This window comes from Salvelinus alpinus, chromosome 16, assembly GCF_045679555.1.
Source record: "Salvelinus alpinus chromosome 16, SLU_Salpinus.1, whole genome shotgun sequence".
NCBI classification, from domain to species: domain Eukaryota; kingdom Metazoa; phylum Chordata; class Actinopteri; order Salmoniformes; family Salmonidae; genus Salvelinus; species Salvelinus alpinus.
This window is the reverse complement of record NC_092101.1, coordinates 18,994,368-19,014,955: the sequence shown is the minus strand read 5'-3', so window position 1 is coordinate 19,014,955 and position 20,588 is coordinate 18,994,368. Positions and strand designations below refer to the sequence as shown.

At 45.4% G+C, this 20,588-nt stretch overlaps 1 protein-coding gene across 2 annotated transcripts in view; it reads left to right on the top strand.

Annotated features, from left to right (window-relative positions):
- Positions 1 to 20,588, top strand: part of LOC139541048 (transducin-like enhancer protein 4) — a 73,820-nt gene that overhangs the window by 43,634 nt on the left and 9,598 nt on the right. The window contains exons 6-19 of one of the 2 annotated variants that reach the window (XM_071345221.1): positions 1,373 to 1,447; positions 2,257 to 2,431; positions 3,120 to 3,136; positions 4,373 to 4,507; positions 6,352 to 6,405; positions 7,448 to 7,618; positions 7,745 to 7,886; positions 8,191 to 8,360; positions 8,754 to 8,842; positions 9,108 to 9,357; positions 9,447 to 9,694; positions 9,934 to 10,081; positions 19,593 to 19,743; positions 19,900 to 19,976. In XM_071345221.1, the coding sequence (XP_071201322.1) occupies positions 1,373 to 1,447; positions 2,257 to 2,431; positions 3,120 to 3,136; positions 4,373 to 4,507; positions 6,352 to 6,405; positions 7,448 to 7,618; positions 7,745 to 7,886; positions 8,191 to 8,360; positions 8,754 to 8,842; positions 9,108 to 9,357; positions 9,447 to 9,694; positions 9,934 to 10,081; positions 19,593 to 19,743; positions 19,900 to 19,976 (1,902 nt within the window). Of the gene's footprint in view, positions 1 to 1,372; positions 1,448 to 2,253; positions 2,432 to 3,119; positions 3,137 to 4,372; positions 4,508 to 6,351; positions 6,406 to 7,447; positions 7,619 to 7,744; positions 7,887 to 8,190; positions 8,361 to 8,753; positions 8,843 to 9,107; positions 9,358 to 9,446; positions 9,695 to 9,933; positions 10,082 to 19,592; positions 19,744 to 19,899; positions 19,977 to 20,588 lie in introns of both variants that reach the window. The other variant, XM_071345219.1, reaches the window with a different exon arrangement.

Below are 20,588 nucleotides of genomic sequence, written 5' to 3'. Positions count from 1 at the left end.
ATATTGGTCTGTGTTCATCAACACATAAGTCCATATTGGTCTGTGTTCATCAAGACATAAGTCCATATTGGTCTGTGTTCATCAAGACATAAGTCCATATTGGTCTGTGTTCATCAAGACATAAGTCCATATTGGTCTGTGTTCATCAAGACATAAGTACATATTGCTCTGTGTTCATCAAGACATAAGTCCATATTGCTCTGTGTTCATCAAGACATAAGAACATATTGCTCTGTGTTCATCAAGACATAAGTCCATATTGCTCTGTGTTCATCAAGACATAAGAACATATTGCTCTGTGTTCATCAACACATAAGTACATATTGCTCTGTGTTCATCAAGACATAAGAACATGTTGTTTCATAATTTCTATCATTTTGTTACTGTTAATTTATATTAGCCAGAAAGCTTTTTAAATCAATAGGCTAGTTTTGTGAATGGTTGAGTGCGTTTTAGTTCATTACCTCATGGTAGTTATTTGATCTATCAACACACATAATGACCCAAAACAGTTTCTTTGCAGTTTCTTGACTGAGGTTAATATGTTTGACCCTCTACCATGTGTGTGACAAGAATGTTGTGATAAAAAAATTATAGGTAAAATCTGTGTGTGTGTGTGTGTGTGTGTGTGTGTGTGTGTGTGTGTGTGTGTGTGTGTGTGTGTGTGTGTGTGTGTGTGTGTGTGTGTGTGTGTGTGTGTGTGTGTGTGTGTGTGTGTGTGTGTGTGTGTGTGTGTGTGTGTGTGTGTGTGTGTGTGTGTGTGTGTGTGTGTGTGTGTGTGTGTGTCCGGTGATGAGTGTGTGTCCACTGAAGGGAAGGTCACAGAGCTGGTGACTGTTTTACCTTGGTCAATATTGACACAGTGTGTGTGTTCTCACTTGTGTGCGTGTTTACGTATTGTGTGTGTGTTTGAATGAGTAAATAGGTGTGGGTTTTGGGGTGTTTGAGTGTGGTCCTGCTGCGTACTTTTGTGTGGGTATGTGTGACACTTTCTGTGTGTGTGTGTGTGTGTCTGGTTGCTCAATCAGTCCATATATTTGTACTGTGTGTGCATACAGTATGTTTGATTGTGTGTATTGAGCCACTCAATTGTGTGTGTTTGTTGTGTGATATATGTGCATTTGGTTCCATCACAAACATGTGTTAGGTACAATATACTGTATATGTTAGGAACAGCACACGGTGGGGTAAGTAACGTGTGTGTGTGTGTGTGTGTGTGTGTGTGTGTGTGTGTGTGTGTGTGTGTGTGTGTGTGTGTGTGTGTGTGTGTGTGTGTGTGTGTGTGTGTGTGTGTGTGTGTGTGTGTGTGTGTGTGTGTGTGTGTGTGCGTGCGTGCGTGCGTGCGTGCGTGCGTGCGTGTGTGTGTGTGTAGCACCAACAGCAGGTGGTCCAAGCAGTGGAGAGGGCCAAGCAGGTCACTATGGCCGAACTCAACGGCATCATCGGGGTGAGTCAACTCTATCCACCATGACAACCATTACACCCCCGACAGCAACACTATCAACGCACGCACGCACGCGCGCGCGCACGCACGCACGCACGCACGCACGCACGCACGCACGCACGCACACACACACACACACACACACACACACACACACACACACACACACACACACACACACACACACACACACACACACACAGGCAGCAGCATGCACACCTCTCTCTCTGCATTGTTTATTATGCTGGGAGGAACAATGGGGTGTAAGTAGACTGTAATGTGATGAGAGCTCAGACAAGCTCTCACTGGAAAGCCCCTCTACTGTCACACACACACACACACACACACACACACACACACACACACACACACACACACACACACACACACACACACACACACACACACACACACACACACACACACACACACACACACACGCCAAAACAAGCTGTAATAAGACCCGGGGAAAACAGGTTCCCTTTATCTGTATGTGCCCCCCTCCTCCCCTTTTCCTCCGTCCCAATCTTTTCCCCCCTCTGTTTTCTTCTCTCCCTCTGTCTACTCTTTTATATTTTGGTTTCTCTCTCCCTTCCTTTCTCTCTATTTCCCCTACTCCCTATCTCTCGCTCCCTCCTCCTGTCCTCCCTCTATCTCTCGCCGCTGTCCTCTTTTTTCCCTCTGCTCTACTCTCACCGATTTTTCTCTCCATGTCTTCTGTCTCTCTCTCCCTCTAATCTTTCCTTGTTCTCTCTCTCCCTCTCTCTCCCTCTTCCCTCTCCCCCCTGCCCTGTCTCCCTGGTGTACAGCAGCAGCAGCTCCAGCACCTGTCTCACCACACCCCAGGTATCCCCCTGACTCCCCACCCGTCAGGGCTCTCTCTGGGGGGAGGCTCGGGCCTACTGGCCCTCACTGGAGCCCTGGGAGTCTCAGCCCACCTGGCCTCCAAGGACGAACGCAACCACCTGGACCCTGAGCACCTGAGAGGTACGACTCACTGACTGTCCTCCACGTGAAGGACACTGGTAGAGAGCTGTAGTACTGAAATGTGTCAGCTTTTGATACAAAATAATCACTTGGTTGAACTTTAATTGAACTCAAAGGGTGGCAGAGTATTCTTTTTTATTTTTTAAAAACATTTATTTAACTAGGCAAGTCAGTTAAGAACAAATTCTTATTTACAATGACGGCCTACCGGGGAAATGCCTTGTTCAGGGGCAGAACGACAGATTTTTACCTTGTCAGCTCGGGGATTCGATCAAGCAACCTTTCGGTTACTGGCCCAACGCTCTCTAACTACTAGGCTATCTTTAAGAAAAGCACTCATTAAACATAAAACAACTGACAAATGGCACTCCGTTGCCTGCAAGGCTGTATATTGACATAGCGTGGTTATATGTTAAACTTCTAGGTCCCTGGTGCAGAAAAGAAGAGAAAGAGACAGAGCAGACATGAATGTTGAATGAGTGAACAAGGGAAGACAGAGAGCATTGTGTCAGAGGAGTGGAGACAGAAAGGGCAGCACTGCAGATTGGATACATGCACAATACAAAGCTTGTGTTTTTATTGCAGTGGGACAGGCCTTTTTCAGGTTGACCTTGGCTTGCTGTGGGATTGTTGTTATTATTATCTATACTGACGTCAATCCCCTCCCCCCTCTCTGTTCCTTTCCCAGAAGGTGCGCCCAGCAGGGTAAGTAACCCCAACGTGTGTGTGTGTGCTTGTTCATGCGCTTGTGTGTGCATTTCGTGTGTATACGTGCGTGCTTGTGTGTGAGTGTGTGTTTATGTGACTGTGATGTAAAGTGAGGGGAAAAGAGAGTCTCTTTGAAGAGAGCTGCCATTAATAAAAAACAGTACTAGAATTATTAAAGCGAGTACAACAGTAGAACAGTGATATTGTTCCTTGACTAAGGTCCAATAGAACACTGGTCAGTTCTATGGAGACAATAATATTATGGTGATATGGGTCCAGTAGAATGGTCATCGGGTTGTCTCTTACTCTGTGGTTAGATACAGCCTTGGTGTGTTGGAACTGAGGGAACCGACAGACCAGTAGACTATTAGACAGCTGTCCTCACTCACACTCACTCTGATAATAACAGAAAGAGGGAGGAGTTGAGAGAAGAAATGAGAGATATAGAAGGAGAGAAGAAAGAAAGAAGGAAATAGGGAGGGTACTCTGAGGGGAGCAAGTAAAAAGGGAAACAGTTGACTGTGTCTTTATTTTATTAAGAAGTCAAAATGATTTAAGTTTGCAATAGCCTTTTCTTTATTTTCTTAACCCCTTTACCCAATGGTCTGATAAGAGGTCGGGTTTGTATGAACGTCCTTGAAAATATGGATGAAAGGAGGGACGGAGGTAGGAGAGATGCATATCAATTTGTATTTGTTAAGTCGTGCCAATATTACATTTTTGAATTTTAAATAGAGAGGAAGAAAGAGAAAGTGAGGGGAAGAAGGAGAGGGGGAGTGAGAGATGGAGGAGAAGACTGCGAGTTTGTTGAGAAAACTGTGGTTCTTTGTGTGTTCTGGTCATGTCCGTCCAACCAGCTTCCTTCCTGTGTCCTCTACAGTTCTAAAGAGCAGAACTTTCCGTAGGAGTCAACCGATGAAAGAGAATAGAGTTATGCCACATAGACCCCAGAAATAATACTCCACTTTGATGTTTTATTCCTCTATTATGGGGTGTCCCACCACGCTCTTTCTAGTATAAATAGCCAGAAAATGGGCTTCTTGTACAATGATCAGAGTCATATTTTACATGAAGTTTTCAGTGTCAGGGAGAAAGTTCATTCATAATAACACATTCATAAATGTGTTGTTTGGTTGCATTTTCTCTATGACTTACCTGCTGTGTGTTTTTCTCTCTTTTATGTGTGTGTGTGTGTGTGTGTGTGTGTGTGTGCGTTGTTGTGTGTGTGTGCAGAGTAAGTCAGTGTCATCGACAGACAGCCAACCGGTGGAGGAGCGCCAGGGCCCGTCGGGGGGGTACTCCTCCTCCCAGGGAGGGGACGCAAAGAGGAGGCGCTGTGATGACAAAGAGCCTCTCCCACCTCACTACGTACGTACGCCATTCAATCAAACCCGCAGTATTAACGGTGTCTCTGACATCACAGGTTAACCGGGGGTCACGCTCCTTCTACCAGTCAAATATGTGTTTAACTTGGAAGTGATTGATCACCAAAATAGATAACCCTAGTGAACATGATCTCTCTCGCTCTGTGGAGTGAGTGTTCTGATCGACATAAATACAGTATGAGAACTGCCTCACACATCACATCAGTGTGAGAACTGCCTCACACATCACATAAGTATGAGAACTGCCTCACACGTCACATCAGTATGAGAACTGCCTCACACATCACATCAGTGTGAGAACTGCCTCACACATCACATCAGTATGAGAACTGCCTCACACATCACATCAGTGTGAGAACTGCCTCACACGTCACATCAGTATGAGACCTGCCTCACACATCACATCAGTATGAGAACTGCCTCACACATCACATCAGTGTGAGAACTGCCTCACACATCACATCAGTATGAGAACTGCCTCACACATCACATAAGTATGAGAACTGCCTCACACGTCACATCAGTATGAGAACTGCCTCACATGTCACATCAGTATGAGACCTGCCTCACACATCACATCAGTATGAGACCTGCCTCACATATCACATCAGTGTGAGAACTGCCTCACACATCACATCAGTATGAGAACTGCCTCACACATCAGTATGAGAACTGCCTCACACATCACATCAGTATGAGACCTGCCTCACACATCACATCAGTATGAGACCTGCCTCACACGTCACATCAGTATGAGAACTGCCTCACACATCACATCAGTATGAGAACTGCCTCACACGTCACATCAGTATGAGAACTGCCTCACACATCACATCAGTATGAGACCTGCCTCACACATCACATCAGTATGAGAACTGCCTCACACATCACAGCAGTGTGAGACCTGCCTCACACATCACATCAGTATGAGAACTGCCTCACACATCACATCAGTGTGAGAACTGCCTCACACGTCACATCAGTGTGAGAACTGCCTCACACGTCACATCAGTGTGAGAACTGCCTCACACGTCACATCAGTGTGAGAACTGCCTCACACATCACAGCAGTGTGAGAACTGCCTCACACATCACATCAGTATGAGACCTGCCTCACACGTCACATCAGTGTGAGAACTGCCTCACACATCACATCAGTATGAGAACTGCCTCACACGTCACATCAGTGTGAGAACTGCCTCACACGTCACATCAGTGTGAGAACTGCCTCACACATCACATCAGTGTGAGAACTGCCTCACACATCACATCAGTATGAGAACTGCCTCACACATCACATCAGTATGAGAACTGCCTCACACATCACATCAGTATGAGAACTGCCTCACACATCACAGCAGTATGAGAACTGCCTCACACATCACATCAGTGTAGCCTCTCGTAAAGGGAGGTGTTGTGTTTTTAAAACAGGCTGGACAGGGAGCTCTGTTGATCATCAGCCTCTCTGTACTACATAATGGTTGTTTTTGTCCGGTCTGTCTATGTCCAGGAATAGTCTCATCTCCACCGTGGCCCTGATCTGGCTCAATACAATTAGGGGGTGATGTCACTCCACGTGATGTCAATAGGAATATCAGGCCATGATCACATCAAAGCGTTGTTGCCATGGTGACTAAGTGCCATCGCTGTCACCCGTATTCCCAGAGATAAAGAGGAAGGGAGAGAGAGGAGTAAAGCAGTGATATGGCCAAACAGAGTGAGAGAGGTTGTGTGTGCCTGACAGAGTGAGGGAGTGAGCTGTGGGCAATGTTTGTGTGATAGAGAATGTTTGTGTTTCTGACATTCTCCTCTCTCCTCTGTCTCACAGGACAGTGATGGGGACAAGAGTGAGGACAACCTGGTTGTGGATGTCTCTAACGAGGTAAGTGTGTTAGTCAACCATTGGCACAGATCTAGGATCAGCTTACCCTGAACCCAGTCTAACGGCAACCATCAGAGAGAAAACGCTAAACTGACCTTAAATCAGCATCCGATACTGTTGCGGAAAAACAAACAATGAGTCATATATAACTACTGTAGCTATACTGGCTGAAACCGGTCAGTATTGACCAGACCCTCCCTAGCCAATAGAACATAGTTCAAATGGAAGACTCCTCTCTCTAAGACCTTGTTGTTTCACTGTGGCTGGTTAAGTATAGGAGAATTAGACACTTGCGTCAGGATTTTGAAAATAGTGAATATTTTTATATAAGCACATTATTGGAAGCTAGCTTGCTGCTTTTCTCTCCTCTCCTACCGAGTACAGTCTCCCTGCTGAACACACACAACCACATATACACACACACACCTCATGCACACATAAACACACACACACACCCCTCCTTTCATCAGATGGCAGCAGTGTGCTTCCTTTATTTATGCAAAGCCGTTTATGCCCTCAGAATGTTTAAATTCTTTAAATACTTCACGCAGTGTACCAAAATATGTTTTATCTAAGCCTTCTGTGTTTGATACTGCGCAGCACAATGCACAAAAGCAGGAAAGTCTCTTGTGTGATTTGTGAATACAGAACAATTGGAGAATTTGACAAATGTGCTTAATGGGTGTGGGAGAGGGAGTGTCTCTGGTGACTATACTAGAACAGTCTATGGATGTGTGTTCTGCTCTGCTCAGACACAGTAGAAGTGCTGACTGTAGCACACTGGGAGCAGATGGGAATGGTTTTATTTAGGTGGCTGTGGCAGGGAGGTAGACAGTCAGCTGAGTTTGACTTACAGTACCATACAGGCCTCATGCACACTTGTGCTTAAACCCATACAGATACTATAGTAATCTAACTATAATGTCTATAATGTTACAGATTTATGGGTTTTTGTTTTTTTCACAGCCAATGTGAATGCTACTGTCTTCTTGCATGGCTTTTGGGGTGACCTGGTCTCCCATATCTCTCTGTGTGTCTCCAGGAGCCCACATCCCCCGTGGGTAGCCCCCATCACTCCCCCCACGGGAACGGTCTGGACCGGGCCCCCACCCTGAGGAAGGAGTTACCAGGGTCCCCCAGGAGCCCCGGGGAGGCCCCTTCCCCCCAACCACCACACAGCCCCACCCCAGGCAAGGCCAAGGACCCAGCACAGGTATGATACATTCATCGTCAAGCATTAACATGGTGGCCAAAATCCACCAATGAAAGTACTTATCACTTGTTTACAGTATCTGTATGGAGGTGCTTCGTTTGACAGTATCTCTTTACCTCTCTGTAGATGGAGAAGTCTGGGTCGCCGTTGTCTAAGTCGAGCACCCCGTCCCCCTCTCACCGTGAGGCCCTTACCCCCGGCCCCGCCGGCCCCAGTACGTCCTGCCTCCGTCTGCTCAGCAAGGCTGCCTCCTCCGCTGACCCCCTGGGTGAGTCAGACACCCCTGTCTGCCTGCTATACCCTATGTCTGTACCCCTGTTATTATACCCCTGCACCCCTGTTAAACCTTCAAATCACCCTACTGTGATGATATGCTCCTGTGGTCCCGTATTGTACTCATATCTGCCATATTCTGCCTAAAGCAATAAAGACGGCATTGTAGCCTATAAGAAACCGAGAGGAACTTGATTGTTGACAACACATCTCTACCAGTTAGACCCTAACCCTTTCTTACCCGCTGGAATGTAAGGTGTGTTCTCATCTCCCCCCTCACCCCCTCCTCGCCTCTCCAGCTCTCCGCAGTCCCCTGTCTGTGCCCCCCGGTTCATACCCAGCTCACTTTGGGGTGGTGTCCCACGCAGGCCTCAACGGGGAGCTGGCTAGTCCCGGGGGCTTCGGGGCTGCCCTGACCCTCTCGCCCCAGATCAGCACCGCCGCCAGCGTCTACACCCGCAGCCCCTTGGTGAGTTAGATAAAATGCATCCCTGGTCTCTCTGTTTAAAACACTTGTCTACAACGGCAGACCTCACTGGCTGCATTGTCTATAGTCTTTGTCTCTTCCTGGCACTTAATTGATCAATTATGTCTCTAATTCGCTAGTTAGTGCGTGCACCTGGTTACCCAAAGCAAGAAGGGAAACCAGTTGCCTAGAGGATCGAAGATGTGCACCACTCATTTAAAACAATACATTTTTTATTGATTAAGATGGATTCTTAGTAGTATTTGGTTTGGAAGCTTGTTTTGGATGAATTGTCAAGATTTCACTCAACTTGATGAGATCAGGATTTACTGAGATTAAACTGTTACAACACAGGATGATTCTATTAGTAAACTCCTAATGTCTTGGTCCTCCTAGTCTCTCCAGATGGCGTATGAGTCTCGGTCCCACCTCAGGGCCCCAGGGCTGTCCTCCTCACTGCCTGGTGGATCCTCCGGGGGAAAACCGTACGTCTCTCTTCTCCTCCATCTAAATCTATCCAGACAGAAAGAAAGATGGCTGTTGTTGTAATAGCTGGAGCAAGCCGCAAACTCTGCCATCACAAATAACACTCTGTACTAGAAGACTATTTCTCAACTTCTAATGCCATTACAGTGTTGACAGTCTTCAAGGTTTTAGCAAGTAGCAAGCACTTAGTTTTTGTAATAATATACAGATGTAGATTGCAGTGGTTGGCACTCTTTCCATTCTCTCCCTCCTGCCTCTCTCCAGTGCTTACTCTTTCCACGTCAGTGCGGATGGACAGATGCAACCGGTTCCTTTCCCTCCGGATGCCCTGCTGGGCCCGGGCATCCCACGACATGCCCGTCAGATCCACACTCTGAACCACGGAGAGGTGGTGTGTGCCGTCACCATCAGCACCTCCACACGTCACGTCTACACCGGCGGCAAGGGCTGTGTCAAGGTGTGGGACATCAGCCAGCCTGGCAGCAAGAGTGCCATGGCCCAGCTCGACTGTCTGGTGAGTGGACACACACTTTAAAAGGCTTAACCAATAATATTGCTTGTTTTGCCAGTCCAATACACATGTTCTTTCTTCACACCAATCAGAACAGGGATAACTACATCCGCTCATGTAAGATTCTTCCTGATGGGCGGACCCTCATTGTTGGAGGCGAGGCCAGCACGTTGTCAATCTGGGACTTGGCCACACCTACTCCCCGCATCAAGGCGGAGTTGACGTCTTCTGCCCCGGCCTGCTACGCTCTGGCCATCTCCCCCGACAACAAGGTCTGCTTCTCCTGCTGCAGTGACGGCAACATCGTAGTCTGGGACCTGCACAACCAGACCCTGGTCAGGTAAGAGGAGTAGGAGAGGAGGATGATGAGGAGGAGGTTAGGAGGGGTATATGGGGAGACATCGTAGTCTGGGACCTCCACAACCAGAGCCCCTGGTCAGGTATGAGGAGAGAGAGAGGGTAGGACAGGAGAGAAGAGAAGAGGATAGGGGGAGGAGAAAGCAGGGTAGGGGTTTACTGTATAGACTATGGATTACATCTAAATGGCTGGGTGTTGATGTTGATCTTTCTGCTCCCCAGGCAGTTCCAGGGTCACACTGACGGGGCCAGCTGTATTGACATCTCCAACGATGGGACCAAACTGTGGACGGGGGGGCTGGACAACACAGTACGCTGCTGGGACCTGAGAGAGGGACGGCAGCTGCAGCAGCATGACTTCACCTCACAGGTACTGATGGAATACCTGAGACATTGTGCGATTAGCTGAGACTAGCTGAGACTAGCTAAGACCAGCTCAGTACTGCCTTTATGAGAAGCACTGCACCTGTTAATATATGATACATATCAGCCTCTATATCAAACCAGTCACTGTTTCTCTCTGTTCTATCACATCACTGTTTGCACATCTACATATTTTTGTCACAGTAGGGCGCTAGAGAACTGCCAAAAGTCTGAGCGCCAGAAATTGACATGTGCACAAATGCAATTATTGCTCGCAAATATTAAGTTACAAGTTTGCGAATGCAATTACAACTACACATTTGTTTTTTTCATGTTCATCAGGTATCCAAGTAACTGGGCTGGCATCGGCTGATGCCGGGCTTCGACCTGTTGTTTCGGCCTGTTGTTTCCAAAGTTTTATTTTGTTCATAAGTGTTTGTGTCAACCTGCTGACAGCTAGCTAACTAGGTTGCAATGGAGCCGGCATCGCCTGGAATAGCTAATAAACATTTCCAGCGCTGTAGAAGCTGTGTTTATTACGCTCTTGTCTGGGACAATATTGACAATCCGGAGTTCCAATACGGCAATTGTTTGCTTGCGGAGGATTACAGGAATGAGGTGGCTATCCTTAGCAAGCAAATTTCAAGTCTGTGTGAACTTAAGGGGAAAACACAAATTGGAACTTTCTCGTTCTCAGCTCATGTGGCTGGACGTAGCTCGGGCTTAATGGATGTATCCCTGCCTTGTCATCTGTCCCTATCCGAATTGCCTGTGCTACCTGGAACTTGCCTGCCAAGGAAGTCGTCTCCATCTGCTTCTCCTCTTCCATAGTGGAGTAGACGGAGAACAGCAAGATGATTGTCCCAATCATCGCTGGGTCCATGTCACAAGTCGTGGAAACCGAAGGCAGCGGCATGCTGCTAAGCGGATTGGAGTGTCTGGGAGAGGTCCGGAGCAGATTCACATGAGGAATATCTACGCCGTCCTGGTGCCTGATCTACCTGAGCCTTTATCACTGGGATTGCCTGTGTCTGCGACAGCTGTGCTGACTCCATCTACGCTGACTCCAGCAGCGGCTTCGTTATTGAGTTTTGCTCCTTTCCCCTCACTCTGGATCTGACGGGGTACTGCCTGCTGTGGGAGGTCTGGACCTATCGCTGGTAGCTGCGGGTGTATGCTATCCTGCTTCTCCTGGGCCCGTGAAAGGTTCCACGAATTGTGTGAGGGGTAGAAATGGGCGTATTTCTCCATCCCTTCTCCGGCCATTGTATTGGGCAGTTCAATGGTGAGAAATGTCTCAGTCCCTGGAGCAAAAACGGATACAGGACATCAATAAGCTGCTCCCAAACATTTTAAACCAGCATCAGGAAATTGAGTCTATCATAGTTCATGTGGGATTCAATGACCTTATGAAGGTTAGCTCAGAACGCTGAAAATTGATTTTAAATAACTGATTGGGTCTCTAATTGACACCAACGAACGCCCCATAATATCTGGCCCTGTGGCCTCCCTAAATCGTGGCATTAAATGTTTCAGACTTTTAGCCCTCCATAACTGGCTACGTGACTATTGCAAGTCTGTGGGTGTAACATTTGACAATTTTGATACCTTCTGGAAACAAAGCTTGTTTTATAAGGAGGATGGGATCCATCCAAATCATTTGGGTTCCTGGATCCTGTTAAGTACTGTTGAAGTAATATGGCTACATGTTAATCTGCCTCACCTAAAGCCCTTTTTTTGTGGGAAGCTGCTATAGACCACCAAGTGCTAACAGTCAGTATCTGGATAACTTTTGAAATGCTTGATAATGTATGTGATAAACAGAGAGGTATATTTTCTGGGTAATTTAAATATTGACTGGCTTTCATCAAGCTGCCCACTCAAGAAAAAGCTTAAAACTGTAACTAGTGCCTGCAACCTGGTTCAGGTTATCAGTCAACCTACCAGGGTAGTTACAAACAGCCCAGGAATGAAATCATCAACATGTATTGATCACATCTTTCCTAATGCTGCAGACATTTTCTGTAAAGCAGTATCCAAATCCATTGGATGTAATGCTCACAATATAGTTGGCCTAATATAGTGTAAAATAAGTTTTGTAGTGATTGATATGTTGATGTAAAGAGTATTTGCTGGTCTGTAGTGTGTAATGAGGAGCAACCAGACGCTGCACTTGACACATTTATGAAATTGCTAATTCCAGTTGCTAATATGCAATCATTAAGAAAATGACTTTAAAACTGTTAAATCCCTGTCGATTGATGAGGAATTGACAAATGGTATGGTTGAGAGGGATGACGCGAAAGGAATGGCAAATAAGTCTGGCTGCACAACCAGTTGGCAAACGTACTGCAAATTGAGAAATCCTGTGACTAAACTGAATAAAAAGAAACTATACTATGAAACAAAGATACATTATACACTGCTCAAAAAAATAAAGGGAACACTTAAACAACACAATGTAACTCCAAGTCAATCACACTTCTGTGAAATCAAACTGTCCACTTAGGAAGCAACACTGATTGACAATAAATTTCACATGCTGTTGTGCAAATGGAATAGACAACAGGTGGAAATTATAGGCAATTACCAAGACACCCCCAATAAAGGAGTGGTTCTGCAGGTGTTGACCACAGACCACTTCTCAGTTCCTATGCTTCCTGGCTGATGTTTTGGTCACTTTTGAATGCTGGCGGTGCTTTCACTCTAGTGGTAGCATGAGACGGAGTCTACAACCCACACAAGTGGCTCAGGCAGTGCAGCTCATCCAGGATGGCATATCAATGCGAGCTGTGGCAAGAAGGTTTGCTGTGTCTGTCAGCGTAGTGTCCAGAGCATGGAGGCGCTACCAGGAGACAGGCCAGTACATCAGGAGACGTGGAGGAGGCCGTAGGAGGGCAACAACCCAGCAGCAGGACCGCTACCTCCGCCTTTGTGCAAGGAGGAGCAGGAGGAGCACTGCCAGAGCCCTGCAAAATGACCTCCAGCAGGCCACAAATGTGCATGTGTCTGCTCAAACGGTCAGAAACAGACTCCATGAGGGTGGTATGAGGGCCCGACATCCACAGGTGGGGGTTGTGCTTACAGCCCAACACCGTGCAGGACGTTTGGCATTTGCCAGAGAACACCAAGATTGGCAGATTCGCCACTGGCGCCCTGTGCTCTTCACAGATGAAAGCAGGTTCACACTGAGCACATGTGACAGACGTGACAGACGCCGTGGAGAACGTTCTGCTGCCTGCAACATCCTCCAGCATGACCGGTTTGGCGATGGGATTTTTTTGGGGGGCCGCACAGCCCTCCATGTGCTCGCCAGAGGTAGCCTAACTGCCATTAGGTACCGAGATGAGATCCTCAGACCCCTTGTGAGACCATATGCTGGTGCGGTTGGCCCTGGGTTCCTCCTAATGAAAGACAATGCTAGACCTCATGTGGCTGGAGTGTGTCAGCAGTTCCTGCAAGAGGAAGGCATTGATGCTATGGACTGGCCCGCCCGTTCCCCAGACCTGAATCCAGTTGAGCACATCTGGGACATCATGTCTCGCTCCATCCACCAACGCCACGTTGCACCACAGACTGTCCAGGAGTTGGCGGATGCTTTAGTCCAGGTCTGGGAGGAGATCCCTCAGGAGACCATCCGCCACCTCATCAGGAGCAAGCCCAGGCGTTGTAGGGAGGTCATACAGGCACGTGGAGGCCACACACACTACTGAGCCTCATTTTGACTTGTTTTAAGGACATTACATCAATGTTGGATCAGCCTGTAGTGTGGTTGTCCACTTTAATTTTGAGTGTGACTCCAAATCCAGACCTCCATGGGTTGATAAATTTGATTTCCATTGATCATTTTTGTGTGATTTTGTTGTCAGCACATTCAACTATGTAAAGAAAGTATTTAATAAGAATATTTCATTCATTCAGATCTAGGATGTGTTATTTTAGTGTTCTCTTTATTTTTTTGAGCAGTGTATAAAGAATGATAGTAAAAATATTTGTAGCACCTTAAATGAAATTTAGGGCAAAAACACAAACTCAGCTCCATCATTCATTGAATCAGATGGCTCATTCATCACAAAACCCACTGATATTGCCAATTACTTTAATGATTATTTCATTGGCAAGATCAGCAAATTTAGGCATGACATGTCAGCAACAAACGCTGACACTACACATCCAAGTATAACTGATCAAATGATGAAAGACAAACATTGTTATTTAGAATTCCGTAAAGTGAATGTGGAAGGGGTGGGAAATGATTGTTGTTTATCAACAATGACAAGACACCGGGGTCTGACAACTTGGATGGAAAATTACTGAGGATATTAGCGGACGATATTGACACTCCTATTTACCATATCTTCAATCTAAACCTACTAGAACATGTGCGCCCTCAGGCCTGGAGGGAAGCAAAAGTAATTCAGCTACCCAAGAATAGTAAAGCTGCCTTTGGTTGGCTATTTGAGCCAGTAATCAGCCTGTTACCAACCCTTAGTAAACTTTGGGAATAATTTGTGTTTGACCAGATACAATGCTATTTTACTGTAAACAAATTGACAGCCTTTCAGCACGCTTATAGGGAAGGACATTAATGGAAGCCTCTCCAACATAAACCAGGTAGAATCAGGAATTCCCCAGGGCAGCTGTCTATGCCCCATACTTTTGTTCAATCTTTACTAATGACATACAACTGGCCTTGAGTAAAGCCAGTGTGTCTCTGTATGCAGATGACTCAACACTATACACGTCAGCTACTACAGCGAGTGAAATCACTGCAACACTTAACAAAGAGCTGCAATTAGTTTCAGAATGGGTGGCAGGGAATAAGTTAGTCCTAAATATTTCAAAACTAAAAGTATTGTATTTGGGACAAATCATTCACTTAACCTCAACTAAATCTTGTAATAATTAATGTGGAAATTGAGAAAGTTGAGGTGACTAAACTGCTTGGAGTAACCGTATCAAGACACAAAGTGAGACCCAAATGCAGACACAGGAGGCAGATGGTTGGAGTCTTACAATGTTTATTAATCCAAAGGGGTAGGCAAGAGAATGGTCGTGGACAGGCAAAAAGGTCAAAACCAGATCAGAGTCCAGGAGGTACAGAGTGACAGACAGGCTCGTGGTCAAGGCAGGCAGAATGGTCAGGCAGGCGGGTACAAAGTCCAGAAATAGGCAAGGGTCAAAAGGGAGGAATAGAAAAAAAGATCATGCAAAAAGCAGGAGAATGGGAAATACGCTGGTTGACTTGGAAACATACAAGACAAACTGGCACAGAGAGACAGGAAACACAGGGATAAATACACTGGTGAAAATAAGCTACACCTGGAGGGGGGTGGAGACAATCTCAAGGACAGGTGATACAGATCAGGGCGTGACAAACCGTGGATTGCAAATTGTCATGGTCAAAACATGTTGATACAACAGTAGCTAAAATGGGGAGAGGTCTGTCCCTAATAAAGCGCTACTCTGCCTTTTTAACAACACTATCAACAAGGTAGGTCCTACAGGCTCTAGTTTTGTTGCACCTGGACTATTGTTCAGTTGTGTGGCCAGGTGCCACAAAGAGGGACCTCAGAAAATTACAATTGGCTCAGAAGAGGGCAGCACGGCTGGCCCTTAAATGTACACGGAGAGCTAACATTAATAATATGCATGTAAATCTCTCATGGCTCAAAGTGGAGGACTGATTGACCACATCACTACTTGTTTTTGTAAGAGGTGTTGACATGCTGAATGCATGGAGGCTTCTTTTTAAACTACTAGCACGCAGCTCGGACCCCCATGCATTCCCCACAAGACATGCCTTTACAGTCCCCAAATCCAGAACAGACTATGGTAGGTGCACAGCACTACATAGAGCCATGGCTACATGGAACTCTATTCCACATCAGGTAACTAATGCAAGCAGTAGAATCAGATAAAAAACACAGATAAAATGCACCTCATGGAACAGTGGGGACTGTGAAAAGACACACACAGGCACAGACACATGATAAGGCACGCACTCTACACACACGTACACATGGGTTTTGTATTGGAGATATGTGATAGCAGAGTAGTGGCCTGCACATGCTGACCAGACCGGACACGTCGCGTGCGCGAGCGTCGCAAAATACATTTTGAAATCCATGTTATTCAATTTTTGCACCCACACTGCTCGCGCGCGCCAACGAGCGTCTGTGACGCCAAGGGCTAAAATAGAAGTCATTCCTATTTCTGACGCAGATCGCGCTGAAAGTCCTGCCTCTCCCATCTCCTCATTGGTTTATAGAAGCAGGTACCCACGTGCCATCTCCTCATTGGTTATACCCACGTGGGTGATTGAAAGACAAACTTTGTTGCCGGTTGTCGTGGTAATACAATGAAAGTTTAGGTGCGATCACCATATAAGTTCAAAGATGAAAAAGCCTGGAAGGAGGAGAGATGACTAGAAACGATTAGGTTGGCCGGTTTATGTGTGGATTAACTTCTTATGGCTGCAATTCCGTTAATGGGATGATATGACAACAGCCAGTGAAAGTGCAGGGCGCCAAATTCAAACAACAGAAATCTCATAATTAAAATTCCTCAAACATACATGTTTCTTATACCATTTTAAAGGTAATCTTGTTGTTAATCCCACCAAAGTGTCTGATTTCAAATAGGCTTTTCAGCGAAAGCACCACAAACGATTAGGTTAGGTCACCACCAACTCACAGAAAAATTCAGCCATTTTTCCAGCCAAAGAGAGGAGTCACAAAAAGCACAAATAGAGATAAAATGAATCACTAACCTTTGATGATCTTCATCAGATGACACTGATAGGACTTCATGTTACACAATACATATATGTCTTGTTCGATTAAGTTCATATTTATATCCAAAAACCTCAGTTTACATTGGCGCCATGTTCAGAATAGCCTCCAAAATATCCGGAGAAATTGCAGAGAGCCACGTCAAATAACAGAAATACTCATCATAATCTTTGATGAAAGATACATGTTTTACATAGAATTAAAGATACACTTGTTCTTAATGCAACTGCTGTGTCAGATTTCAAAAAGCTTTACGGCAAAACACAATATTCAATCATCTGAAAACAGCGTTCAGCCACAAAAGCAAGCCATACAGTTACCCGCCAAATTGTGCAGTCAACAAAACTCATAAAAAGCATTATAAATCTTCACTTACCTTTGCTGATCTTCGTCGGAATGCACTCCCAGGACTCCCACTTCCACAAGAAATGTTCGTTTTGTTCGGTAATGTCCATCATTTATGTCCAAATAGCTATTTTTGTAGCGTGTTTGGTAAACAAATCCAACGTCAGGAAGGACGTTCACTAAAAGCTGACGAAATGTCCAAAAGTTCCGTAACAGTCAGTAGAAACATGTCAAACGATGTATTGAATCAATCTTTAGAATGTTTTTAACATAAATCTTGAATAACGTTCCAACCGGAGAATAACATTGACTTCAGATGAGCGATGGAACAGAGCTCCCTCTCATGTGAACGCGCATGGTCAAAGCATGGTCAGGTCATGGCAGACCTGACTAATTCCCCTCTCATTCGGCCCCCCTTCACAGTAGAGGCATCAGACAAGGTTCTGCAGACTGTTGACATCTAGTGGAAGCCGTAGGAAGTGCAAACTCATCCATATCTCGCTGTGATTTCAATAGGATCTTGGTTGAAAATCTACCAGCCTCAGAATTCCCACTTCCTGTTTGGATTTTTTCTCAGGTTTTTGCCTGCCATATGAGTTCTGTTATACTCACAGACATAAACTTCAGAGTGTTTCTATCCAATACTACTAATAATATGCATATATTAGCAACTATGACTGAGGAGCAGGCCGTTTACTCTGGGCCCCTCTGTGCACCTTTCATCCAAGCTACTCAATACTGCCCCTGCAGCCATAAGAAGTTAATTGTCGGAGTAGAGGTCCTTGTGCATTTCAGGTAAAATAACAACTCAATGTTTATATCCCAGGACAAATTAACTAGCAACAGCAAGCTAGCTAAATAGGACAAATTAACGTTAGCTAGCAAAGGCACGCTAACTAGCTAAATTGCCATACATGTTTAATGCTTTTCGACCTGTCCCCAAATGAATGTAATTGGTTCAGAGTTTGTTTTGATATTTTAACCTGCGTGTCGTGATTGCGTTTGCTGTGGGGGGGCAAAATACATTTATGCACGATAGCGCACGATGGCGCACGCGCGCAGCCAGTTTGGGTTCCGGGTGAGGCAACACACTTAATGTGTTGTGAAAAGTGTTATGAAATGTAATTTCATGTAATATTTTAAATTGTACAGTTCAAGTCGGAAGTTTACATACACTTAGGTTAGAGTCATTAAAAAAAAAATTAAACCACTCCACAAATGTCTTGTAAACAAACTATAGCTTTGGCAAGTTGGTTAGGACATCTACTTTGTGCATGACACAAGTAATTTTTCCAACAATTGTTTGCAGACAGATTATTTCACTTATAATGAACTGTATCACAAATTCCAGTGGGTCAGAAGTTTACATACACTAAGTTGACTGTGCCTTTAGCTTGGAAAATTCAGGAAAATGCTGTCATGGCTTTTGAAGCTTCTGATAGGCTAATTGACATAATTTGAGTCAATTGGAGGTGTACCTGTGGATGTATTTCAAGGCCTTACCTTCAAACTCAGTTCCTCTTTGCTTGACATCATGGGGAAATCAAAAGAAATCAGCCAAGACCTCAGAAAAGAAATTGTAGACCTCCACGAGTCTGGTTCATCCTTGGGAGCAATTTTCAAATGCCAAAATAGATGGCATCATGAGGGAGGAAAATTATGTGGATGTATTAAATCAACATCTCAAGACATCAGTCAGGAAGTTAAAGCTTGGTCGCAAATGTGTCTTCCAAATGGACAATGACCCCAAGCATACTTCCAAAGTTGTGGCAAAATGGCATAAGGACAACAAAGTCAAGGTATTGGAGTGGCCATCACAAAGCCCTGACCTCAATCCTATAGAAAATGTGTGGGCATAACTGAAAAAGCATGTGCGAGCAAGGAGGCCTACAAACCTGACTCAGTTACACCAGCTCTGTCAGGAGGAATGGGCCAAAATTCACCCAACTTATTGTGGAAAGCTTGTGGAAGGCTACCCAAAACATTTTACCCAAGTTAAACAATTTAAAGGCAATGCTACCAAATGCTAATTGAGTGTATGTAAACTGACCCACTGAAAATGTGATGAAAGAAATAAAAAGTGAAATATTTATTATTTCACATTCTTAAAATAAAGTGGGGATCCTAACTGACCTAAGACAGGGAATTTTTATGAGGATTAAAGGAATTGTGAAAAACTGAGTTTAAATGTATTTGGCTAAGGTGTATGCAAACTTCCAACTTCAACTGTATGCCTTAATGTTGCTGCACCCCAGGAAGAATAATAAATACATCACACATGATGATGCTGCTGATGATCTTTGTCAGATGAGCTCCGTTCACTCGTGTAATGAAGTCCTTTTCTCCCACTCTCTCTCCTTCTACCTCCCTCCCTCCAAGATCTTCTCTCTGGGCTACTGTCCTACAGGAGAGTGGCTGGCAGTGGGCATGGAGAGCAGTAATGTAGAAGTGCTGCACGTCTCCAAACCAGACAAGTACCAGCTGCACCTCCACGAGAGCTGTGTGCTCTCACTCAAGTTCGCCTCCTGTGGTACGTACAAGCTCACAACTCTGCCACACTCACACACACTCTCCTAACTTTTATACTTATGCTAATGAGATGTGTAGTCCATATGTCTGCTGAGCCCAAGTGTAATGTTGTGTGTGTGTTTGCTTGCGTGTGTGTGTGTGCGTGCGTGTGTTTCAGGGAAGTGGTTTGTGAGTACAGGGAAGGACAATCTGCTGAATGCGTGGAGGACGCCATATGGAGCCAGTATTTTCCAGGTGAAAAATACACACACTCAAAATGTTACCACCTTTACTTCACACACAGAGATGCATACAAATCTCTCCCTCGCCCTCCATTTGGCAAATCTAAACATAATCCTATCCTCCTGATTCCTGCTTACAAGCAAAAACTAAAGCAGGAAGTACCAGTGACTCGCTCAATACGGAAGTGGTCAGATGACGCGGATGCTACGTTACAGGACTGTTTTGCTAGCACAGACTGGAATATGTTCCGGGATTCTGGCATTGAGGAGTATACCACCTCAGTTACCGGCTTCATCAATAAGTGATCGACGACATCATCCCCACGGTGACCGTACGTACTTATCCCAACCAGAAGCCATGGATTATAGGCAACATCTACACCGAACTAAAGGCTAGAGCTTCTGCTTTCAAGGAGCAAGACTAATCTGGACGCTTATAAGAAATCCCGCTATGGCCTCAGACAAACCATCAAACAGGCAAAGCGTCAATACAGGGCTAAGATTGAATCCTACTACACCGGCTCTAATGCTTGTCGGATGTGGTAGGGCTTGCAAACTATGATGGACTACAAAGGAAAACCCAGCCGCGAGCTGCCCAATGACACGACCCTACCAGACAAGCTAA